Below are 27,517 nucleotides of genomic sequence, written 5' to 3' on the forward strand. Positions count from 1 at the left end.
CTGAGAGGCTAGCAGGGGCGATGAAAAGTTTAACCTTATATGCATCTAGCAACATTAATTTTGACTATGCACTGATCAGTACTTTTTTGAAGAGGCTAAACTTATAATATTCAGAGTAAATGATTTGCTCTCATACTGTGAGGGGCAGATCCTGAAACTCTGATTGAGTAGAATGTCTTTGATTTCTGTCAGCATCTCTGCCTTGGCATGGTCCGTAAAATGGTAAATGCAAGAGCAGATGTTTCTTTATCCATTTTTTCAATTTTATGAGTGAAACCTTTAATCTCATATCGATTCTGAAAGAGAGCTTGTAAAACATCCTTTAACAATTACTGATTTCTTGAAGATCTGTTACCACTATGGATGATTCTGGTGGTCAGGGAAGCAACTGCACATTTTCAAAACTGGCTCTAGAAATAGACACACTGGTGGGCGAGCTGACATCAGAACCACCAAGATTTCACCCATATGGACCAAGTAACGGAGTTCTGAAAAGTGTGTGGGGGAGGTGGGGTGTGGGTCTTACTGACTTTTTTTTACAGCTCTAATCCATTGCTGAGCAGGGAGCACTCAGGCCCCGATTCAATTGAAAAGCTTATGTTTCTTTATAATGCTGATCCATTGCCCCTGCATATGAAATGACTGTGATAGATGCTGCCACTGGTGAGGCTGTTGGAATGTTTCTGAGAGACAATGTGGTTTGTTAACCTATACACACTGTTTCTGAGCAAGAACTCTCCCTGGCTTCAAAAGTAGCAGCAGCTGAGGCTGAAAAGAGGTCCTTAAGTGCACTACCCGTTGACAGTAATGATCTGGAGTGGAAAGGCAAGGCACTCTCCAGCCTATGGGATGTGCCACCCCTACAGAAAACTCTCTTTCTGCACGATATAGAAGACAAGACCCTCTACCTTTGCAGCAGAATTCAAAACCTTTAGGGGGGAGAATGGATGTTTCACCCAGGACAAACCAATTGTACATCCCCCCACTCTCCACCATGCACAGTTAGCTCCAATCACTCAAAAAAGCTAGTGCCAGTCACTCAGGAACGGAGGCCATGTCGGCTAAGTCTGGACAGGTGTCTGCTGTTTATAAATCTAATAAAGGGTCAAGCAAAAGAGACCCTGGAATAGCAGGTGAAACCCAAACTTTAAGGGCAAACGAGCGTCAGTCCCAGTAACACCCAACTCTTCACTCTGTGATCCATATTGGAGCGTGTAACTAATCCAGGAGCCACTCTTAATGCACTGTGACTGTCCAGTGAGAAATTATTTTCCTTCCCGTCCAGTAACTTTTAGACGAGTACCTCTTCTATGTGTGACTCTGACATTGATATTAATCTGTCTGGAGACTTTGTACACTCACTTTAACACGTTGCATTGCGATCATTCCCTAAATTATTAGGTGAGCAGGTAATGGCAAAACTGACTGAGAGCTAGAGGGTGATGGAGCAGATCAGTTTGTAATTTAATTAGATCTTATGGAAAGGAAATCTAACGAGTAGCTGGCATGAATACGTAGAATATGAGGTTATTAGAAGAAAATATAGGAACATGACAAATGAGAAGGTGAGATACATGGAAACCCAAGTAGTGGATGCTGAGTGAACAACTTTAGTTAAATACAAGGGCCAACATCATGCAAACTAGTTTGGTGACATGTATAAGAAACTAGAAGATCTTGAAAATGCACAATGTGCCAAGAATCCACAATTCAATGCCCTTGCAAAGGTGCTGAGGTGCAGACCCAGGCTGTATATTCTCAATTAGTTCACAAAAGCTTTCCCATAACATGGTTCATGAAAATTGGCCTCGTACGGCAGTGGGTGCTCTCATGTTCATTTCATCTATCAAGAAGAGAAAGCAGGCAGGGAAGTGAAGCCTTGGGAAATGCTGATCAACGTTGGAAATTTTAATTGCAAAACTAATCAGTCAAGGTTTAAAACCTGTCAGTCTTTGATACGTCAGGCTTTTCCATCGCCCAAGTGGGACGGCACAGGAGCTTGTGGCAAAGGAGTGAGGGTCTTAAGTCTGAGTTCACAAGTCTTTCTTCGGGAGAAGGTGATATTTAAGATTCTGCTTAATAAGAAGAGGGTACTTTCTGTTTCAGAAGTGACAGTGTATCCACTGGTCGAGTCAGCATTAGATAATCTGGCACCAGATAAAAAGAGTGAAAACTGATTATCACTCCTTTTATTCTACATATGAGCTCCATTCACCCATGAATTTGTACAACCTGTCTCTTTCATACATTCTGTGATGTTATTTTATTGTAATTCATTTTAATTTGTTAATTAGTTTTTTGTTGGGATGCAGAGTTGCTAGAATTAGTACATTTGCCACATAAAAAAGGGTCACTGGCACAATGGGATGATCATTGGCTGCAAGCTTGTAGTTACTGAGAGTGGGATTCCCATGAGTGTCCCATCGCTGTGTGAGGGGGGGGGATTTTGGGGATGGGAACATTGCTGATTAGCTTGGCGGGACAGACGGGAAGTTAAGTAGGCAAGCAGAAGAAGAAAACATTTGCATAAAGTAAATTGTTTCTGAGTAGTGAAAAAATCTAACTTCTTTCTTGAAATGGGATGGCGATGAATGGAGTGGGCAAAGGAAAAATTAGCCACTGATCTCCTTGTTCGGAAATCTGATGTCCTGTTTGTTCAGAAGAGGCATACTGCACACAGAAATTGAACTGTGCATTAGCAACTTCTCTTCTATAATTTTGGGGCCTCAATGCAGAGTGCTTCCATGTTGGGATTGGACAGCACGGTTTCTGATCTGTCCTGGAGGTTAGTATAATCACCTGAAGACTTCCTGTGTCAGTATACCCTGGCAAAGGTTCAGAGGGATACATGTGTCTTTGCTTTCTGCTCTTTATATAACACACATCTGGAAAATGCCTTACCACTCGATGAACTAATGATTGAATTACTTATATTGTGTACACAGTGTATTATGTGTGACTTTCAATATTACAATGAGTCGGAAGTTCGAGGATCTATAACACATCATGAGTCCTCCAACCTAAGTTATTGTTAGTGCTAGCACTTGGCCAATATACAACTATAAACTATTTCATTATGCTGAATAAGTATTAATTGGATTGATGACTCCTCATCCATTACATTTCTGATAATGCATTTAACATGATACATCCAATGATATTGCCTGACCTTGAATCGACCTCCCTGGAGTTTTCTGTGATACCTTTGGTTCTAGACCCATGAGATGGACATCCAACCAGGCATTATTAGGCAAGCCGGTCTATGCAGAATATTTAATTTAAGAGTTTGAGCAGTATTTCTCACGTAATCATATAACAACATGACAGTAATCAAGTGTGGGCCCTTAAGACTGTAAATAGGGCTACCTCATTCTGCTAGGTTATTCAAAAATGGGCAAAAGGGCAAAGAAAAAATATCAGGCTTGATTGGAATTTGTTGTGAAACCGGCTGAGGCTACCAGAAATCACGGAGTGCAAGAGCAGAGCTAGAAAAGGTTTTTATTGATCCCCAGGGAATACATTTGGAGATCACTTAAAGAGAGGATTTGTAAGGAGGCCTATCGGTATGCAAAATACAAGTTACTTGGTAGGATTCTTGTCTGGTGTACAAGAGCACTAGCCTTGTATGGTGCAGTTGGCAAAGGGTTTTGGTTCACAACTCAGAGGAAGTAATTCTGGGTCATGCTGACTGTTATGTGGATCAGTGATAAGGATGTCTGTTGTTTGCAAAGTGAAGGGGAAGAGTGCTTCTTAGTATTAATTTTCTGAAGACTGGCAGATATGCTATTCAGGGCACTAGCGCACCTGAATGAACTGGTAGAAATAATTTTCATGATAAAAATTTACCTCGAAGAAAGCAGTGGCAGTCAATTACCTCCACTTAAGGCTATAATTACTGTGAACGTGGTTAATCCATGGTAACATGGTTTCATACAAGAGCATGAGACAATGACACGTGTTAATAAAACTATCACTGTTTTTAATATTTCCAAAAGTAATTGCCCTACTTGATGCTTATGGATGCAGAAAATGTTTTGTCACAATTTCTTGATGGCTTTTCTGGAACCTATTTTTGGTTGTTGTTTTTCCATGATGGATCCACGATGTATGTGTGATATCTATGATACTGATTTGTTTGCTGAGCTCATAATCTCTGTCATTTAGGATTCTTAGCAGCACACATAGGATATTCCCACAGGGGCTTCTTTCATGTTTACATTATCCTGAGAACTATTTATTTCGCATATTCTGTGACACTCATACATTATTCTTTTTTTGTTTCCTCATTTGCAAAAACGAGAGGTAGGATCACAGTTATACACAATGAGACTTCTTACCACAGCTACCAAGCTGCAATTGTCCCGTGCCTGGCCCCCATCCTCTTGCAACCATCTTCAGGAGAGAACTGTTATGCTTCCTGGTACTTCTTCTTTTATAAGTTGCTTTCCTTTTGTAATCACGGAACCCAAGTTTGATATTTCTTTGTGCTCTGACACGTCCGTGTACCCCGTCTTATACCATTGCGCCATAATTCCCCCATCTGAACCCTCTGGGCCATTTTATCCACGTCTTGTACCACCTGAACCCCTAAGTATCTTATTTCCTTTTGCAGGAAGGGCTATCCTAAGGAGTATTCCATGTCATTATCCCCGTCTTTTGTTGGTTGACCAAGTAGCCAGAAATTCTCCCAGAGTCGTACAAAATATGCAGTACCACTGGGAGAGAGCCTACCAGGTATTGTGTACATACCATCAAGTCGTCCTTGCAAAGCACAATTTTTCCTCCGTCCAATGCATTCAATAATGCATAATGCCATGATTCCCTCTAATTTTGTCTGCCAAGGGCTCACTGTAAAGATTGAAAAGGAGAGGGGACAGTCAGCACCCCTGTCATGTCCCTCGCTCTATTCTAATCTGTTTCATATGGAATTATGAAACTGTGATAAAGAAATGATTTATCAAGATTGGGGAGAGTGTTAGATGTGTAGAATGTCTGTTTCATTGATAAGAATGTGTAATAGGATAAGAATGGATATAGAACCTAAATATAATTATGTATTATAGTAAACTACACCTGTCATCTTCTTAATGTGGGACCCCTAAACTGGTTTTGGGAATACCAAATGAATATCATATACCATAGGTGGATCACTTTAAATTTATTCTGGTAAAATTGAGGGAAACATGAGGATTTGGATCAGTAGGCCAGATGGACAAAATATTTGAGGTTTCTGGCCCTCAGCTTTCATTTTCAAATCGTGCAGATAAAACTGTACAAATATCAGTGGAATAAACAGTGACAAAAATCAGTCAGATAAACTGTGTTTAGTCCTGCACTGAAAAGATGCCACTGGAAATGATTGACTGGCCACATTAAAACCATTCCAGCTGAAGTCCAGTAGCCTTCCAAGGAGATGAAGTGGCAGCACCTGGGCCTTTGAGAACGCCACCTCTCCTGCAGTGTAAATGAGATAGGGAGAGGCAGAAGTAAGTAGACAGGAAGCCTGTCGCTTTTCATTATGTGCCCAGTTTCCAAACACCTGTAAAACAGGGCCTTACTTTGTTAGATGCTAGCCATTTTATGACTTCCTCATAATTTGGCCATTTGGCAGCAAAGGACCTCACACCACATGGTGATGCCACATTTAGGTTCCTTTATTATGTGACAGGATCTTGTCCCATTCCGCAGCCAGCCTTAGTAGTTTTGCCTCTACTCCCTGCCTGGTGGCTATTCAAACTGCAGTGCTTGTTCTGGCACAGTCCAACATCACCCACGTGAGGTAATCCAGGCTTGGCCTGTGCAGATTTGTGGAACGTTCGTGGAACGTTCGTGTTCTATCTTTGCAACAGGTTTTTTTAAACTTTGCCTAATTCATTAACTTTACAGAGTTAGCAAATTTTTAATAAAACATACAGAAGAAATCAATTACAGCAAGATTTTTCTGGAAGCAAACTCTGCAGAAATTACTTTGAAAGTGCTCTTACTCTGGAAAGCCTCAACTTCAACTAGATCAGTGCTTGTTCAACAAAAGCAGATTTTGTGCTCAATGTGTGAGACCTATCTCAGCATACAAGCTGCTGAGTTGGCCTGCACCATTTGACTTCTCCACTAGTGAGTGTTTAATGGATGATTCCACTGGCCATGTTGCTTCAACACAAATGCATTAACTAATACACCCAGCTGTGGACAGTATCATATCTCAGAAAATAATGCATTCTGACTCCAGTGGCTACTTCTGTTGGCTTGTCTAGGTTGTGGTAAAAGAGGATGACATCAAGTATGTGCCCCCATGACTCAGTGGATGCAGTCTCCTTTGAGGAGAAATAGCTGTTCTTTCACCGTGCCAGCCTCTTGTAGTTCCTGACACTCACCCATAATGGTATGATATCCTGCCACCATTTTCACAACTGCTTCAGGTATATTTTTGATCTCTGTGTTCCTATTTGCAGACTTAACGTTCGCCTGTTATCTAGTGCTTCATTTGTAAATAAATAAATAAACAAACAAATACCTGCAAATGTCCAGAGGTTTACTTTGGAGCCTGTCACCACTGCTGCTGAATTCCAGGGTTGCAGAATACCAAGTGTGCCTAGTCTTAATTCCACCTCATACCGCTTTCATTCCTACACTTCCTGTCTGTTTACCTCACAAGTTTATTTTGTTCCTGCTTTCTCCATTTCTCTTTGTTTTGTTTCCTTCTCTCCCAACAACCTTCTCCTTATTTTGTCTTTATCTCCCTCTCTCTGTAGCTCATGGTCAAAGATTGACTATTTAAAATAGGACCTTGTCTCCAGAAATGAGTTCTAGTGCCATTACCTGCAGCCACCTGCACAAATTAAGCACTGTGGGTACTGGTTAGTTCAGAGCCACTTGTCAAGATTTTACCACTGTGAACACAGCCTCATTCTTCAGGTGGTCTTGGTATCTCCCTGTCTATAAGAGAAATTGTCAGTCACTCAAATTCTGCTTCCTATTTTTCAGGTCAGAGCAGGAGAAAGCAAAAGACACAGGAGACACAAAGTCAAGCTCCCCAGAGAACAAGGCCGTACTGGAGCAGAACACGACTGAACCTCAAAGACCAGATGCAGACAGAGTAGTAGATGATGTTGAAATGGAAGCCTCAGGAAGCATAAATATGGAACCAACCTCGCCAACCACAGGAGACAGAATGGCAGAATTTTTCCAGGTGATAGGTAAGAGAAACTGCCCCTGAGGCTGCTGGGAAATTAAGAATGTGTCCAGCGAAGGACTGTATTGGTCTGCGGCAGAATACAAGCAGACTGTGGGTGAAGTAGTGAGGTAGACATGCTTTGAATGGTTTGAATCTAATTGCCGAAAGGTTTGGCTTAAACACAGTACAAGGTAAAGTTTTCATAACAGAAAAGTGTTCTTCAGTGGTAGGATAGAGGTGTCAAAAAGGATTAAAACTGATATAGTCTCTGAATACCCTGTATCAGATGTTAGGCATGGAGAATGTTGGTGAGGAAGACACATGAGAGAAGAGCCTGACGTTTTCTCAGATCACTTTAGCCGCCTCAGTCGACTAAGGCATACATATACTCTGAAGCATGGGCTATTAATCACTGTCCACCACTCTGATTGGTTGTCAGCTTGTAAGAGCGTAATAGACCTGTTTCAGTTGCCAAGGATTAACAATATGCCATTGTGTCAGAGACTAGATGCCGTAGGCACAGAAAGGCGCTTACGTTCAACATAATCAAAGCCCGCTATAAAGCTCACACGGTTTATATGGGTTTGCAAGAGAGCCAACACTTTTTCTCTTTCAAGCCAGTGGTAAGTCCAGCAGTCAGCAAACAAACATGGCCATACAATGGACAGATGACATAGACACAGTGTTTGAAGAATGCAAGATTTGAGCATCCCTCTGTCCATTTTGAACTATTAGGAAAATTTAATAACTGATAGAAATTAGTCTCCACACAGAAAACAGTGAGATTAACAGTACCTGCCAGTGAAATCTAAGAGCCACAAAACTCATTCCCGCAATTTTGTGAAAGGTCACACGCCTCACCCAATGTCTTTTGATCTCTTGACATTGGTAAAACCCACAAACAGCAGGCAATAGTTTGTAACACACTTTGTAGTTAACACACAAAGCAGTGAGGCATCGCTTCTTGTTGCATGTTTCCCTGGCTTTTAGCATTTTTTGGATGCCTGTGTGTGAAGTCCTGCCTTCGGTGGTGGTCCAGTGCATTCAACAGATGCAAAGGGGCGAACTGTGCTGGGATGTGAGACAGTGTGCTCCCAAACTGCCCCCCCTTCTGTTTAAAAGGCTCTGTTGAGCCAGCAAGCTGACAAGCTTTGGAGATGCACTTGTGCGCCTGTGAGTAGTACTGTGACCAGAGAGGAATTCAGCAGCATTTCAAGCAACCCCAGATGAATTTTCTTTGCTCTCTACTACTTCTGCTCTCCACTGATGAAGAGCTAAACCCAGAAACACGTGTCTAAAGATATACAGCAATGCCTGCACCAACTTTGTTGAAAAACTACAGCAAATTTTGAAGTAAGCGCTAATTGTGAACTGAATTTACCAGGATGCAAAGGGTGTGAACTGTGCTGGGATGTGAGGTAGTGTGCTCCCCACATTCCCTTCTGTTTAAAAGGCTCCCTTGAGTCAGCAATCTGACAAGCTTTGGAGAAGCGCCTGTCTGCCTGCGAGTGGTACTGTGACCTGAGAGGAATTTGGCTGCATTTCCAGCAACCCTAGATGAATTTTCCATGCTCTCTACTACTTCTGCTCTCTACTGATGAAGGGTTAATCCCGGAAACACGTCTAGAGATGTACAGAAATGTCTGCACCAACTTTGGTGAAAAACTACAGCTAATTTTCAAGTATGCGCTAATTGTGAACTGCATTTACGAGGCTGCAAAGGGGTGAACTTTGCTGGGATGTGAGGCAGTGTGCTCCCAATCCCCCCCCCCTTGATTCAACAGATGAGGCGGGATAGATGACCTGTGCTTAGAAAAATGTTTAATGGTAGGCAGAAGAAACTCCAGCCACAGTATACCATGAGTAATTCTCCCAGCAGTTGTCCTATCTCAGTTCCAAATTTCCAAGGTAAACATTCTACATGGAACAGTACATTGAGAGATTCAGGGAGGGGAAAGGAGAGGAGGATGTATTAAGGGAAAGAAGGGAAAATAAAACACATAAAGAATCTGCACTTTACCACACACCTCCCCCCTTAAACTTAAGAAGGGTGAGATATCCTAAAAGCTTAAAAGATATACAGAAATAATAACATGTTAAATAAAGGATTTACAACAACAATTCTGTTAAAATTCCAATTGCAACCATCATCCATTTTTGCAGCTCCGCGGAATACTTTTGTCACTTTGTATGTCTTACTAAAACTTGGCAATTTGTTGGCTATTTGATCCGTACAATATCTCCCACACACACTGGAGAAGGTTCTCCTTTCTTTTCAGTCTCAAACGTTCTTCTCTTTCCTTTGCACATCCCTCAACTCATCAGGATTTACATTGTTTTCTCTGTACTCTCCTCCATCCAAGTGGGTTTCATCACTGTATGAGACTTGCGCTTTTGAATAACATTAAAGGACTCATCTCTGTAGTGGAGTGGGGAGTTAACCAATATTCTTCCACTTTCTTATTGACTGCTTGCTTCCAGCTACCTATACTAATCTTTGCAGTCTGTATGGTTTCCTTAAGTGTGTGTTTGAACCTCTCCACTATCCCATTGGTCTTGGTATGGTAGCGAGGACATTTCTTGTGACTAATACCCCTCTCACTAAGAAACATCTCCATTTCTTTGGACGTGAACTGCCTGTGTTTGTCATGTGCCTTGGGATAGCCCTCCCTCACAGGTACATCCGTAATACATTTGGTAATGTACTGGGTATTGATCTTTTTAACCACACCAACCTCTGGTTATCTGGACAACATGCCAATGGCCACCAATAGATTCTTGCAAGATGCACCCACATTGACAGGTCCAAGCATGCCCAAACCAATTTCACCCCACACTTCCTCCGGTGCTTTTCTGACAACCATGGTGATATCCTCACCTTCAATTCCTTATCCGACACTCTGCACTCACAGCAATCTCTCACAATTCCCTTCACCATGATACCCATCCCAGGTCACCAGTAATTACACCTGATCCTTTCTTTCATCTTGCCTATGCCTTGATGTCCTTCATTTGCCAGATGTACAAGGTGATTACTTACACCAGCACAAGGAACTAATCTTTTCCCTCTCACTACAACATCATTTATGACTGACAATTCAACATAAACTTTGGTAAAACCTACAAATGTTTCCTCTTTCTTCCACTCACTTGTCCAGTCATAATATATTGGCAATGAGTGGTCAAAACGTCATCTTTAGACAACACACATAACCATTCTTCTTTGGATCACGTGCCGATGTGACGCTGCACACCCTCAGTTCATCGTCACTCCACAAAGTACTTTCTTCGTCACCATAACTTCCAGAATTAACAGTAAATTTGGACCAACAGAACCCCACTTTACTGTTGGATCCAAGTAAGTAAGATACCTTGAATTGAAAATCTGGGAGAGCCACTAACCACTTGCAGATGCAAGACAAAATACAATCCATACCTCTTCAGCCAAACACCTCCTGTAAAGGTTTATGATCAGTGTTTACAAAACAATGCACCCCCTACAAAAACTGTCTGAGTTTCCACACTGCCCAATATGCTGCAAGTGCTTCTTTCTTGAATTCCTTTGCTCAGCCCCTCTTAACGAGCGTGAGGCAAAGGCAATGGTAACCTCTTTCCCCTAAGAACAGCAACTAGTACTTTCTTACTGGCGTCAGTCACAATAACACACAGATGTCCGAGTACAGAACTTTTCAGAGATTGCACAGAGGACAATCCCGCTTTCACTCTGTCAAATTCCAATTGACAGGCCTCAGATCATAAACATTTCTCACCTTTCTTAAGTAGATCCCTAGTGGCAACTGTGCAGTTGACAAAATGTGGGATAAACCTTGAGTAGTATTCACTCATACCAGAAAAAGACTGCACTTCTTCCTTCTTGGCTGGAAGTGGCAAGTCCAGTATAGTTTTGATTAACTCTTCTTTTGACGTCACTTCCTCACCCAATATCATGTGGCCAAGGTATGAGACCTCAGGCTGACAAAATTTGCACTTACTGAATTTGAGCGTAATACCTTTCAGTTGAAAAATCACCAAAACATTCCGTACTGTTTGTGTGTGATCTTGTATGTTGAAAATCAAAACATCGTCCTGAAAAAGTTTCACCCCAGTGAATCTCTTGAACAGGCTCCACATGAGTCTATGAAAGACATAGGGCGTGGAAGACAGTCCAAATGGCATACAATTGAAACAAAAGACTCCAAAGGCAGTAAGAAATGCGTTTAAATCTTTGGAGTCTTTGCTTAGGCATCTCTGGTGATGTGCATACATCAAATAGATTTGGTGGCAACTACCAAGGGTGCTATCCATTTTTGATGATTCCATTTGTTCTATGATGCCCTCCTTTATGAGCCTGTCGAGTTCCCCCTCCACCTCACTGTGCATAAAGGGAATGTTCCTCACTTTGCACATTACAGGGATAGCTTCTTCCCTTAATTTAATGTATTGAACGTACCCCTTGACACACCCCAACTTGTCCGTAAATACTAGTGGAAATTCATGGAGAATCTAATTAGACTGCCCCTTAACTTTGTGTATTTATACCTGACAAGTTAGGGTCAAGAAATATACTCAAGATTTTTTGGTGTGGTCAACTCAAAATAGTGTCACTCATCACTGGGACGTAGAACGTTCCACAAAATTCTAAATCAGGTTCAAAGTAGCCTATTAGCTCAATAGATTTGGCCCATTAACTTTATGGTTTCACAACAGGCTCCTTAAGAGTTACCTTGCCATTAAAGTCCTTGTCATAATCAACATCTGACACCAATGACAGTCTTGCTCCTGAATCAATCATCTTAGTAAGCTCAACACCATTGAGTTTAACTACATCTGATGGTTGTTCATAGCCTGTGTTAGTAACACAGTTGACATCATTAACCACTTGTGGTCTGAAATCTGTATCTTCTGTCATCAACTCATTAATCGTGTCCTTAATCCCATCTTCATTGCCAATGTGAAGTCCTGTCTTCTGTGGTTCAGTGTGTTCAACAGATGAGGTGGGATAGATGAGGTGCTCAGACAAATGTTAATGGTAGATAGAAGACAGTCCAGCCACAACATACTAAGAGTAGCTCTCCCAGCAACTGTCTCATCACAGTACCAACCTTCCAAAGTAAACATTCTACATGGAACAGTACATTGTGAAATAAAGAGAGGGGCAGGGAGGGAAGGTTATACCAAGGGAAAGAAGTCAAAATAAAACTCATAAAATAGCTGCACTTTACCATACTGTGTATTTGCTATAAGTTTGAACCCTGTTGCCTCTGCGTTCTGCAGGAAAAGCCTCAGAGTCAATTGTACTGTTAAAACATTTTAACCCTTCTGCCTTTCAAAGAAGCAGCTGTAACATAGGAGTCAGCTGTCATGTTTTGGTAGGCTAGGTGACTGGCACTGAACAATAACTTATCTTCACATCTGAAACATTGCAAACTCCCCATGGAAAGAGACAGACATCCTGATTACTAATAAGTCAGATGGAGTAAGGAGGTAAGAATGGAAGATTGTGCATAGGAAATTACACACATTTAATTTTTGTTTGGTCAGACTACAGCTTAATTTGTATCAACTTTCCTAAACATTATAGCATAGTAAGGGTACTGTATTAATATTGTATCTAAATCCATGTCCTTTGATAGTATTTGGGACACATACAGAAAAATATTTCTGCTTGAGGAGTATATTTTTGTAATGTGATTATTGACATAGCTTTCTACTAAAAAATATTTGGGATTTTAAAATAATCATATTTATCAGCCCAGAAAGAATTAAAAGGAGATTGCATTGCAGTGAAGGAGAGGAAACAAAAGCAAAGAATATCAGTATTCAAAGTGAAGAATTTAACCTCTTCCAGGAGGACCCAATAAAGTTAACAACCCTTCAGATGTTGAGTAAGTGCTTTGCTTACTGTTTATACTACCCACATCCATTCTATGCATTCCATTCATATGGGGCCCTTTTTAAAGATTGGTAACTCTTTCTCTTCTGATGCAATATATATATTTTTTTAAATTCTTGATTTTTTATTAAATCTTTATGTTCTTATCGCTACTTGACTGGGACCATGCAATTCTTTATATTTTAACTATACTGCTGAATGAATTGTTACACATGTAACACTTGCATTGACCCCCATTAGAGCATACATCTACTGCACAACGCATTTTGCTAATGATGAAACAAGGATATTTTACAGGAAAACCTGTTTTTATAAGACTAGAAGGTGTGACTAACCACAGTGCTTGAAACAGAAATATAGAAGTGCCAGTACTAACTATCCCACAGCTGTGATTGCTACTGAGTCGTGCTTGACCTCTCTCTTTAAATGTATCGCACCCCTGCTGACAAGTGATGATACTCTCCTTCTCAAATTTAAAAGTGTAGGTATTCAGTACCTGGGAATTTCTGCCCACTTTAAGCACTGCCTAACCCAAATGGTGGCTTCATACAGCAGCCAAAACAAAGGTCCCACTGATCATGCTCACCTGGTTAGTGGAAGGTGGTATGATCCAACTCCCATCCAATTCCTCACCCGTGAGGAACCTGGAAGCAACAGAAGTCTCTCTGCCCACTGAGAAGTAATGCAACAATGCCAAGAGTCCAAGGAATTGAGTAGATGTTCAACTATATAGAAGCCATATAACATAAAATCTTTATTTTTCATTTTGCAAGTGTCTGCAACATTATGATTTGGTCATCTTGATGTGGTTAATTGCGCTTCTTTCCTCCTCAGACGACAGTCCACCTCCATCAGCCCCTTTTCCACATCGACATGTCACACTAAGATCAGACGATGTGACTACTCTATTTGATATCAACCTAGATGACATGTTAGGAGGGTAAGGATGATGTGACTTTTCATAAATGCTATTGGATGCAGGATTAACCCACTCACTTTAAACTGCAGAATTAACACACTCACTGTAAAATAGAGAATTAATACTCACTGTAAATTCCAGGATTAAAACACTCACTAGGAATTGCAGGATTATCACACTCAGTGGGTATTTATCCCGACCCTGCAGTTCTTAGTGAGTGTATTAGTTTTGAAGTTCACTGTGTGAGCTGGGTTTTCACTGGAACACTAACATACTCACCATCAGTTGGACCATTAATACACACTTACTGTGACCTGGATAGCCCTCTGCATGACAACACCCCTTGTTTATTAGTGTCACTCAAGATAAGACTGCACATTGTATGTGTAAGTCATTATTTTTTTCTATTTTGGTTTTTATCAGGGGCAGGTTTGGAGATGTTCACAAATGCACAGAGAAGGCTACAGGACTCCAGCTGGTGGCCAAAGTTATTAAAATCCAGGATCCTAAGGACAAGGTTTGTCATGGTTATGTATGCCCATATATGCACATGTGTGAAGTGAACATTAATGTTACATATGTGAACTTTGCCCATGTGAGAAGCTGATTGTTATGTGCGCAAGTGACAAAACATTTTTATGTGGTATCGTTGGCAGAGAGAGTTTTCTGTGGTGTACTCAGTGTTAGTAGTGTCCAGTCGACATGTGGAGGAATGGTTTTGTTGGGGATGGGAATTGTGCATCAATATATGTTATTGTATCATCTACAAGTTAATAGTATGACATACAGGACTAGTCACATAGTTAAGGACTGTATATAGAAGGCTAGTCAAAAATGATTTCCGTTAGAGGATGCTGTGACAGTAGTACTGTGGGAAACTAGCACTACACCTCATAAGATTGCCAGTGTATCTCTGGTATTGTTAACTTCAAGGGTGGAGTGAACAAGAGGAGTGCGTGGGCATGCATAATGAGGCCATTTGCTGGTTAATATTGCCTCTTTTGCGGATTTACTTTATGCAACAAGCGATCTCAAAGCTATTTTTTTTAAATAAAATCACCTTTAAGTTCCTTGATCATTTTTTTTAATTGATTTTTTTCAGAAGCATAGTTAACCGTATGCCTGTTTTCCTCAAATGTTGCCAAGATTATATTTAGGACTAGCACAAAGATTTCTAAAACTGCACCTCTGTTTTCTTCAGATTTTGGCAAGATACAATTTAGTAATAGCACTAACAATTCTAAAGTTTGTTGACACTTTAATAAGGAAACATGGCTGTTTTCAAGACTCTGGACAAGTTAACTTTGCACTTTGTATTTATTCGTTTTACCTGTGTATTAATGTTGTTGTACTCTACTTTGTAATCTAATACTTAAGTAATTATCAACGATTTTTTAGGTGTTGAATTGATATCATCTTAGAGTATGGCATTGCTATTTTGATTATTGTATTACATTTAATGCATGTTTTCCATTTTTCGGTTACTTAAAATCTTAACAGTATCCATAATAAAAAAATTGAAGACTACACTCGTGCCTTTTAAAGGAGCTCTCTCTCCAGATCAGCACACAGAAATGTGCATGACCATCCCAGGTGTTGGCAGACTATATTTGCTTTGCAGAAATTTAAAACAAGGAGCAGGTGCACCTTTTGAGTTTCACACTAGAAATAGTGTTTTTTCAAAACACATCTAATGAACAATTAGTAATTGTGCTAATGATACAACCTGTCCCAGTTGATCACATTGTTCAAAATGCCGTTAATTACTTAAAAAGCTTTATCTAAAGTTGCTTTTTTTTTTACAGTGCATGTACTATTGATTTTTCTTATTTAAATATGAACATTATTTTTATATTTTGTTTATTTTCCTCATAGTTCCATAGTGCTCCTAAGATCAGTTAGATTCTAAAATGGATATTTTATGCTTCTACCAAGCAATTTTTTTAGCTCTTTATATTGTGTACCCAGATATCATTCCAGAGGTCTTATGAGTTTGAGTTATCACATGAGCTAATTATAGCATTCACATAGCGATAGGGTGACCAATAATGTAAGCTTACAAGCCTGCATCTGCCATCTATGACAATGTCTTGGTATTTTAAAATTTTACATCTTTGTCAATTCTTTTTAATGGAAAGTATGTTTAATTTGGGAGAAAACTATTAAACATGCTCTCTCATTGGATCAAACACTGTCTGCAATGTTTTCCCTCTGTTTACTAGATCCCTTTATTACTCCAAAAACTGTACATTAACCAAACTGATCAAAGTTCTCTGTATTTTAGTTTTCAGACTGATGATTAGCTTAGATTTCAGTTGCCCGGGTTTTTGTCTTCATTCCTTCTCTTGGGGCCGGATACATTCTTTCACCGCATTAGAATTTGATGACATCAGCTCATGTTTTTCTGTGAAATGCAAAGCCTTTGGATATTTTTCAGTCCTACCTACCACATATTTGCAGATCCATTTCTTAAATACACTATTGTGCTGCCAATGTACTTCATGGAGAACAAGCCTCTCACTTATAAACTATTTTTTACCTATAAACTGGAGATGAAAATGATGAATTAATTGGTACTCTAATTGTGTCTGCTCCCACGATTCAAGCTGTGAATATGTTTATTTATCCTAGAGGGACATAAAATATTTTAGTTTATTGGTTTAAACATGTGGGATCAGGTTGGGGACTTTATATAGAATGGATATCAAATTACCTTTTTAACATTGTGCCATTTTTTTTATATTTTAAAGAGTCCTATACCTAAATATCCAATTACATCTTTATCAGCTAGCAAGAGTGTGAATACCTTGTTTGTATTACTCCTTAGATTATTAATATCACTGTATTGTGCTCTTTAATGTTGATTAATTAAAACCATTGCAAAGCAGAGAATCAAATGTTAAGATGTTTTCTTTAAGATTACAAAAAAAAAGAAATGACTTATTTATAATAACAGAATTCATCACTCAAAATTAAAACATGTGTTGTATGATCATGTGTCTTATTCTAATGCAAACAAGGCTATTTTAGTAATCATGTCAGATATTCAAGATATTCAGTGGTTCTAGAAATTCATTATTGTGAGGATTATGTCAGACAGTCCTTGACTGCAGTTCTATTTGTACCAATCGCAGCTGCTACAAACAGGTTTCTAAAGCAGTTGTTCATTTATGAGACGGGCATTAAAGCAAAGAATAAAAGTTTTTCTAGCTTACGCGTCAAGAATTTTCAATTCTATTAAGCACATGGAGGCGAGGATTATGCTTTCTCTTTCTTTTACTGTTTCAACACAGCAGCCAATCAAATAACAGTAAAACAAAAAACATCAATACCCATGATGCTTTACAGTAGATCCCATGTACTAATCACATCTCACGACCCCTGTCCATATAAACCATGACCCCTTAAGTCACTTCCTCTTTCTTTGTCAAAGTCAGATAAACATCAAACACCAGAAACGTGAACTTTCCAAAGACCACCAGATCCAAAATCCTGGAAACATGAACCAAGCTCAACAGGAGCCATTTCCAGAAGGAGCAGAATCTCTTCCAACGAGAACGAAGTTCACAGAGCTGTCTTCTCCAAAAGCTGAACAATGGAAGATTCATACTTCACGGAGTCTTCTGATCGGACCCTAAAATAGCAAAACTGAAGGTAATATCTCTCAAGTAATAGATATACAATTATTAATACTTCTGTGATCAAATCTATAAAAAAAACCAAGGGAGGGCAAAATTCATAAACATGCATAACAAAATTTCCAAAATTCTTAACATTAAGCCCTGATAAGAGTCACAAATATATATATATATATTTATATATATGGGATAATCCTCGCCTCTGTGTCCTTAATAGAATTGAAAATTCTTGACGCGTAAGCTAGAACATATTTTATTCCATGTCAGGACCGGAAGCTCCGATTATGCTCGTTTAAAGCTGTCCAATTACTACTGTAGCTACATCAATCACAGGTTTGTGGTAGAATTTTCGAAAAGTAGACTCAGAAGACCAGTCTGCCGCCCTCATAATGTTCTCTAAACGAGAACCTAAGGCATATGTCTTGGAAGCCATGGCTTCCCTTGCCGAACGTGCCCAAAATTTTTCTGTATCTATGCCAACTTCACTCAACAAGCATTTCATCCATCTAGATAATATAGTGGGCAACACCGCCTTAAAATATTTCTGTAACAATATCAATAATTGACCCCTAGAGTCTTGTCTGAATTCTTCAGTCGCTACTTCATATGCTTTCAAACATTGAACTACACACTATTGTGGGTTATTAGGAAACATTGGATAAGTTAATGACCTCCAATTAGTTTTTGTCCTTCTCGTGATGGTAAAGGTAATACCCTCAGGAGAATAAACTCTCTCTGCTAAATCCAATGCCCTAACATCTGACACTCTTTTACAGGAAATAAGGCAGAGCGACATAGTTTGTTTCGCCGAAGTCTGTTTTCTAGAAAGATACCTACTAGAAGGCCAATTGTCTAAAAATCTCAAAACAATATCCGCATCCCATTGAGAAGAAGCGGGCCTGAGGAGGATTTGACACGTGGATACCTTTCATAACCTTACAAACCAGAGGATGTTCCCCAACAGGCTTACCTTGAATAGGTGCATGACCAGCTGAGATGGCGGATCTGAAGTTATTGACCGTTCTGTGGGCCAATCCTGAACCTGCGAGTTCAGCTAGGAAATTTACAATCAACTCAAAGTCTGACCCCACGGGATTGAAAAACTGCACGTCACACCAACTACTCTATCTGCGCCAGGCTGAGGTATACCGCTTATGAGTGCTTGCAGCCCAAGCCTGTTTGATGAAGTCTACAGCTTGCTGCGAAATGCCTGGGGAGTTCCATCTTGACCTGAAACCATCCAAGCCATAAATATCAGTTTCTCTGACACGATCAGTGGATGTTGAAGGGCCTCCAGACTCATCAGAAGATTCTGACGAGGGGAATGAGAAGCGGAGGAGCGCAAACTAATTGCAGAGCTACTGGGACCCACGTTGAGCTCTCCAGAATGGGGTCGCCCGAACGACCTCCACCTTCTGTCGCCGTATGTGAGACAGAACCCTGGAAATCATCAGGAACAGTGGAAAAGCATACCCCCGAAAGTACTTCCAATCCTGAAGAAAGGCATCTGTCACCAGAGCTAGAGGGTCCGGATGCCAGCTGGATAATTTCATTATCTGAGAGTTGAGACGTGAAGCAAAAAGATCTGCATTGCAAGGTCCCCACTCTCTGATTATCTGGAGAAAAATCATTGGATCTAGTTTGCAGTCGCTGGAATCCCTCAGAAATCTGGAGTTCCAGTCCACTACGGTATTCTAGGAACCCGGAAGATAATCCGCTAGGACAACCAGACGATGGCTGAGGCAATAATGCCAGAATTCCTTGGAAATTTCTGCAAGGATCCTGGACTTCGTTCCCCCCTCCACCCCAATCTGTTGACATACCGAACTGCTGATATATTGTCCATCTTCAATAATATGCAACAGTCCGCCTTCAGAGGGTAGAGGCTCTTTATGGCAAATGAGCCCACCAGAAGCTCCAAGCAATTGATGTGGAGATTCTGTTCCGATCTAGACCATTGGCCCCCTGTCACCAAAGAACCGCAGTGAGCCCCCCAGCCCCAACGACTGGCATCCGATTCAATCACCACTTCTGGAAAAGAACCGAAAATGGCTCAGCCGTTCCAAGCCTCCATATGCTCTAGCCACCAATGAATTTCCAACCTCAATTTGTTGGATAACGGAATCTGTTCTGAATAATTCAGAGCCTTCTGCAGATGTTGGATTTTGAGTCTCTGCAGAGCACGATAGTGAAAGGGAGCCTGCAATATGGCCTGAATAGACGAGGCCAGAAGACCCTCTAACCTGGCAATCATCCTCAACAACAGACACAGTCGGGCTGACTAAAGCAAACTTCAATTCTCTCTTGAAGTTGCACATTTTCTGAGAGGGCAGAATAAGCTGTGATTGGACTGAATCTATCTTGAATCCCAGGAAATCGATCACCTGAGACGGACTCAATATTGACTTCTGCACATTGACAAGGAAGCCCAGCTTCTGTAAGAGATGAATAGTCCATTCTAAATGATCCAGGAGAGCCTGTGCATCTTGAGCCATCAACAATATGTCCTCCAAATATACGATCGTCGCACCCCTTTGGCTCGAAGTTATTCCACCACTGGTCCCATCAGTTTGATGACAGACCAAAGGGGAGAGCATGGAACTCCAGGCAATGACCCCTCCACAGAAATTATAAGTATCTCCTGTGGAGGGAAAGTGGGAATCGAGAGATAGGCGTTCTTGAGGTCCAGGTGGACCATCCAGTTGCCTTCTAATAGAATATCTGTCAACATGTGTATTCCCTCCATTTTGAAGTGTCTGTTGAGGATCCAAAAATTGAAATCTTTTAGGTTTAACACAAGTCGATGACCCCCACCTTTCTTGTCTACTAAGAAAATGGGGCTGATAAAACCGTACGGGTGGGGGAGCAAAAACGTACTGCCCCTTTGTCGATGTTGAACATCTAAGTCTGTAAAGGACTGATATGCAAGGAAAAAATACATCTGAGGAGGGGGTTGCAATTGTTTCGGAGTACTGAGAAACGCCAACCTGAAGCCTAATACTGTCTGAAGAACCGAAGGATCCCCAGAAATCTGTTTCCAATTGTCCAGGAATAATCCCACTCTGCCCCCCAGTAGTACCTGAGAGTATGGAATAATGCTTACCGGAATATCCAGCATCTTGAATTGCTCCCTGTTGACCTTGGCGGGACCCTCTACGGAATCTGGAACGCACTCTTCTGGTGCGAGGGGGTAGAAGGTGGTGTCTGAAGACTGCTATCCATACCAACCTCCTCTTCCTCTTGGGTATTAATTCTGAGGACTTGAGAAAGATCCTCAGCCAGACATTCGCCCTCCGTAACGACCGGCCCTGAGAAAAAGGCCTCTTTTGAAAACCTTTTTGAGGGACATCTGTGCCTTGTCGGGAGAAGAATAAGTAGAACAGAACTTAGCTAGTTCCTTGATGAATAATGCCCCAAAGAGAAATCCGTCTGCCGAAGGACCAGCTTCTGAGGTGGCCAAATCATTTAGTTTAGGGTTGATACGCATAAATATGGACCTCCTGCATTCGGATGAGATCGCGCAGTTAGTGTTCCAAGTTGACAAATGGCTCTTTGTGCCCAACCTATTACAACGTCGGTGTCAACCGGTGTCCCTGATTCCTTGGCGTGGAAGTCCAATTCCAGAATTTTTGTCAAAGGACCAGACATGACTAACAATTTGTCCTGGTAGTTATGCCACGAACTGTATAGACCCTTCTTAAGGTCCCTGGTGCATTTTTTCATAAAGGTCACCATAGTGGTGTCAATTTCCGGAGTTTCTGGAACTTTGCCATCTAGATCAGGTCTAGGGCATTCCTCTTGAAGGAGTGACCGCACCTACTTATCGAAACTCTTGCGAATATGGGACTGTACATACTTACCTACCTCTAGAGGAGGAAACCAATTGGACGCCCTGGGGTGGATAATTTCGGTGGGATCAAAATCTAGTACTTTAGGAGGGGAAACTTGTTTTATAGGCTTCTCACTGGGACCCGGGACATCAGAGTCATCAGAATCCTCTCATGAGGTATTTTTGTCTGAAGAAGAAAGGGAAAAGCCAGAGTCTTTTTTGATGCTATAGTTATGTTTACTGTCTTGTTTGCCGCGAAGTTTTTCAAAAGCGTCAGCATGTGCGTCCACAGATGCAGAATCCAAACCCTTTCCTATGTTCCTAGATTTTGATGTCGATTTTGACCCTTCGTCCTGAGTCTGGGGTTCTTGCATCCAACCCTGGGTTCAAGCGTAGTCAAGTAATTGACCAGAAAAAGGTCCCAAAGCCCTAACAAGGGCATTATTGACAGATTGTTGAACCTGCTTTCAAGGCCTTCAAACAGGTTCATTTCCAACTGATTATCAGTATCTTCAGGGAAATATCCTGATTCATGCTCATCCCATTGAGCCATTCTCCTGATATATATATCTTTATTTAGATACGAAAATAATAGGTAGGAGATAACAATATAGGGGGAGTGTAAAAACCCCTGACAGGCTTAACAGGCCAATAAAATGTGGAGGGAGCAGCCTGTGTAAATACACACACTAGGCAAAGCCTTTTTCTTTTATTACAGCCCACGAGCTCCAAGCAGCAGGGCATATTGGGAGCACACTAGTTGAGAAAAGGGGGGCTTCCACGTGTTCGCGCTACGGAGAAATTAGCCAGTCTCTCAGAGGAAACACCCTGATAAAGATTGGCTCGTAAAAACGCGGCGCGACGCAGCGAGGGGAGAAGAGTAGAAATACAAATAGGACTACGCGAGATCCGCGTAGTCCGCTCCCGCTCCCTCTCCACTAATGGCCCAACTCAGCAAGAAAGCCGACAATGAAAAACAGAGCGCGAAAAGTGTTGTAGACAAAGACTATGGAAGAGAGCTGAATCTCTTCGCCAAATGTAAAGGAAATCACAATAATACATGAAATACAACAATGCAATGATCTATAAGAAGAATAAAAGCAATCAATTACTTATTGCAGAGCAGCAAAAAAAGAGGAAGCGACTTATGGGGTCATGGTTTATATGGACAGGGGTCATGAGATGTGATTGGTACATGTGGTCTACAGTAAAGCATCATGGGTATTGATGTTTTTTGTTTTACTGTTATTTGATTGGCTGCTGTGTTGAGATAGTAGAAGAAAGAGAAAGCATAATTGGAGCCTCAGGTCCTGACATAGAATTCGAAAGCAATTGTCATTCATTTATAATACAGAGAAATAAGCATAAAATGGCTAGCGGAATTTATTGAGAGTCCCTGCATACATGGCAGCTGCCGGATATTGTTTTATGAAAGATACAACCACACCAGGGGAATACATTTGTACTGTACCCTTTGTTAGGATCACTGCTGTACCAGGTTGTATATGGTTCCCTTTCCTTGAAATCCAAAATGTTTCACAAATTTGTTGCTGAATTATTCTTTTTCATACAAAATATGCTACTCCTTTTGATACCTTATTTAATATTTGTTGGACGTGCGCTTTTAGCATGTAACTTGGTGTTTTTGAACGTTCCCTTCTTATTACTTTTCAATTAAGCACTGTCATCTACAAAACATTCAGGTGTATAAATGAATTTTCATTCCTAATAATCTTCTGGGTCAAACTCTGCTTACCTTCATCATTACTCATTACTCAATAAGGCTTTTTAAATTCTTTGTTGCAGAGAATTAGCAACTACTCTAAAAATACCATCCCCAAAGCAGTGGAACTCTGTTCATCAGATGGTATTCATATGTATGTGTAGTCCTAAATCCAGCTTATTTACACTTTTAATTTCTATAAAATGGGTATTATATGGTATTTTCTGCCACTTCATAGCGTAATGGTAGACGTTACCAGTATCATCAACACAAAAAGGGTGAAAGTCTGATTCCGCCCTTCTAGTATCCACTCTGTTGACCAGCAGGTTGTACACATATCTCAGCAGCTAGTTCTTACGTCAGTAAAAATCCAGGAACTATTCTAAAGCCAGTCAATACCAAAATATATAACCCCTTTCAAACTGAATTGAAGCAGAGTTTTTGGGGGTAAGTATATCTTTCCAGCCTAAAAATATATGACTATATAAGATTCCTCAGTGTGAGCTTTCCATTTATAGACATGTAAATCTGTAGCCAGGATACAGCCTACCCATCACAAACAGGTAAATACATATTATGCAACATACATATTAGCCAGACCCTTAGTCATGAAGAAGACGTATTGAAAGTTGCTATGTTCTTCATTTTAAAGTACGCTTATAATCATCAGAGGTTAGTAAGCAGCTCTCTTAATGTGGCCTGTGTAAACCCCACAGATTAAACCCTAGAGAGTTAAGCTTTCAGCGGCCAATCCCAACTAATGGAACTTTCCATAATATTCCCTTTATTTGCTCTGCAGGAGATGGCATTGAATGAGGTGGATGTCATGAATCAGTTGCACCACCAGAATCTGATCCAGATGTTTGATGCCCTTGAGACGTCCAGCAGCATCATCCTCTTCCTGGAATAGTGAGTATTTCTCAGTGTGCTTTGACCACTCCTGACCTCTGTGCAGCTGGTGGGAACGCAGAAACATGTACTTAATAGTGGTTGAAAAAGAGGATATCCAGGTACATAGTGTACCAGGTAACCTATGTTAGCAGTTCAGCCAATTCTGATCTGGAAAAGGTTGTGTCATCCTTGGAACCAATATTGTGCTGGGAAGTAGTGTTGGAGCTCTGTACACCTTTTTACTGAGATATATACTCACAATCGGCGTCTGAAAAAGACTACCAAGATCATGCCATTTGTCCATTTCACAATCTTTGGAGACCCTACTTCGATTTTGGCCTCTCTGTGGTAGTGTGCCAGTTTTAATGCTCTACATATCTGCAGGCTCTTGAAATAGTATATTGCAACATATTGTAAGTACCACTTTTTGAGCAATACCGTGCTTTTCTCTCAAACTCTTCAAAAAGACTGAACTTAACATAGTTGAATTTTAGAATGACAGTAAAGTATTTTAATTCTAGGGACAAGTGGCAGACATCTTGTTTGGCCATGATTCTGTTATCAGTGACACCCAAGAAACAACAGTACGAATTGTGACACATACATTACACATTGTTATCTTATTGTATTTGCTTACTCGGAAAGGTTCTTGACGAAATACAAGCAAAAACATCCTTCTCTAATCTTTACTTTATCCATTTCCTGAATATTCCATTGCATTTAATAATATATTCTATTTTTATAGAGAATCTTCAAAATATTTTCAAAATACCAAGATAATCCGATCTGAATCAGTTGCCTGAATATTTGTACATGAACAAAAAATGCTGCTTTTTACTCCAAAACTACAACTGTGATTCAACTTTTAACATTCAGAAATTACCATTTATCTTAAAAGTCAACCTAAATATTAGAATTTTGAAGAATAAAATGTATCTTTTCCTTTTTCTCAAAATAAGCTATTACATACCAATTGCTTTCCTTTATATCAACGAAATTTTGCTGACCCAGAGTTGCCACGTAGGAAAATGATATAGTTTTCTTGCAATTCAATTCCAGTTTTAGAGATTCCATCTATACATTATGAACATTGATCTTATGTCATTGAAACAACATTCAATTTAATTTGTACAAACAGCACTATTTTCCTAATCCTTTTTTGTTCAGATATACAATTTTATGAACATTATTACCCACCATAAGCCCTCGTGTTTACAACACACCCTTTACATAAAATGGCTTAAAGTTGCCCACTTTCCAGTTTAACCCATAGATGAGGATAGCATATTACCTCTCATCATCCCAATCTCACCAAGCACAGGCAAATAAACATCAGAGGTGCCTCTGTTTGTCAGCATCATCAGCGTTCTGAGTGGCTGAGCCAAGCACAACATGTCATACAAGGTGCTAATTAGCTCTGACAGAGATATTTAAACTAATAAGCACGTATGAATTATTTTGCACCAAGATGCAAGCAGAAAAAAGCATGCAGGCATCAAAATGAAATACTTACGGAGACATGTAACCAATACTACTGGTAATAGCTTGTGAGCATGTGTGTGAATAGGCTAATAGCATTGCTTAATTTGAGCCGGAGGTTTCCTGTGCGGGGCACAGGCACTTATTTATCTGCCTCAAGCATTTACTGCAAGCGAAAGACAGGTATGGGAAAGACAGAAGAAAGGAAAAACGAAAAAGCCTCACAAAGGGAGAAATCAGAAAGCTGCAAGAATGAACTGAAGGGGCAGGAAGGATTATATGACGGAACACCGAATTAAAAACAACTACTAACCTTAACAACGAGGTCGGAACACCGACCTCGTCCTTACTACTAATGATTTTACCACGAATGCCTTAACAACTATATTTTGTTTGTAAAGGCATTCCTGATAAAATCATTAGCAATAGGCACCATTCACCCTACATCCCTCACCCCACCCCCCCAACCCCACCCCAAAACCTAAAACCCCCTGACCCCCCACCCACTCCCCAAAACCAAAAACGCCCCACCCCCCCAACCCCACCCCAAAACCTAAAACCTCCTGACCCCCCACCCACTCCCCAAAACCAAAAACACCCCACCCCCCCAACCCCACCCTAAAACCTAAAACCCCCTGACCCCCACCCACTCCCCAAAACCAAAAACGCCCCAACCCCACCCCAAAACCTAAAACCCCCTGACCCCCCACCCACTCCCCAAAACCAAAAATGCCCCACCCCCCCAACCCCACCCCAAAACCTAAAACCCCTTGACCCCCCACCCCTCCCCAAAACCAAAAACGCCCCACCCCCCCAACCCCACCCCAAAACCTAAAACCCCCTAACCCCCACCCCCTCCCCAAAACCAAAAACGCCCCACCCCCCCAACCCCACCCCAAAACCTAAAACCCCCTAACCCCCCACCCCCTCCCCAAAACCAAAAACGCCACACACCCCCAACCCCACCCCAAAACCTAAAACCCCCTGACCCCCCACCCCCTCCCCAAAAACGCCCCACCCCCCCAACCCCACCCCAAAACCTAAACCCACCACTTACCTTCGCCAACTCCCTTCTTTGTACCTTAACCACGCATGTTCGTTGTTCAGAACATAAGTAGTTAAGGCACAAAAATACGAAGTCGTGGTTAAAAAAAGCATTGTTACGCTTTCGTTAACCACGACTTTCGTAATAAAAAAGTCGTAAAAAAGGATGTTTCCCAGCAGGAAGTGTATGGAAATGGATTATAGAGGCCTGAGATGGCTTCATGATTATGCTGCCTCAGTATTCCGTGCTCGCACATTTAATTGCAGCAGTCACGTGTTTCAGAGGAGAGCTTTGGGCCCTGGTACGTTTTTATTTATAAATTAAGCACTGGCTAATAGCAGAGTGATTCTTTTGATAGAAGTAATTTTTAGGTCTGGCATAACAGTACAGCCATTGTGACCTCTTGTTACCAATAGCTTGAGACATCACTAGATTGGGGCTTTTGCTGCGTCTACAGGAGCATTTTTCTCACACCACATTCTATTGGCCGTTTCATGTATCATTCCAAATCCAATGAGGTGCTCGCATTCCAATACACCAGTGGGATCAGTAACTCTCATCGGAGTTATAATTTGCATTGTTTTATGCAGATCTTTCAGCTGCAAAAAGGAGACTTAGGGGGTTATTACAACTTTGGAGGAGGTGTTAATCCGTCCCAAATGTGACGTATATAACACCAGCCGTATTACGAGTTCCATAGGATATAATGGACTCGTAATACGGCTGGTGGTATATCTGTCACTTTACCGTCACTTTTGGGACGGATTAACACCTCCTCCAAAGTTGTAATAACCCCCTTAATCTCTTTCAAACTAGAAGAAAAATGTGAGGCAATTGGTACAAAAATACAGATTACCATTTATTACTCACCAAAAACTTGTAATCCATGTTATTTCCCTGCCTTGAATGAGTGGGAACTCCAGACTGTA

The 27,517-nt window shown here is 40.9% G+C and overlaps 1 protein-coding gene across 1 annotated transcript in view; it reads left to right on the forward strand.

The window, feature by feature from the left end:
* MYLK2 (myosin light chain kinase 2) overlaps positions 1 to 27,517 on the forward strand; it is a 130,876-nt gene that overhangs the window by 42,177 nt on the left and 61,182 nt on the right. The window contains exons 4-7 of the mRNA XM_069243366.1: positions 6,982 to 7,193; positions 13,899 to 14,004; positions 14,407 to 14,500; positions 23,973 to 24,082. Coding sequence (XP_069099467.1) covers positions 6,982 to 7,193; positions 13,899 to 14,004; positions 14,407 to 14,500; positions 23,973 to 24,082 — 522 coding nt within the window. The remainder of the gene's footprint in view (positions 1 to 6,981; positions 7,194 to 13,898; positions 14,005 to 14,406; positions 14,501 to 23,972; positions 24,083 to 27,517) is intronic.

Source organism: Pleurodeles waltl, chromosome 7 (assembly GCF_031143425.1).
Source record: "Pleurodeles waltl isolate 20211129_DDA chromosome 7, aPleWal1.hap1.20221129, whole genome shotgun sequence".
NCBI classification, from domain to species: Eukaryota; Metazoa; Chordata; class Amphibia; order Caudata; family Salamandridae; genus Pleurodeles; species Pleurodeles waltl.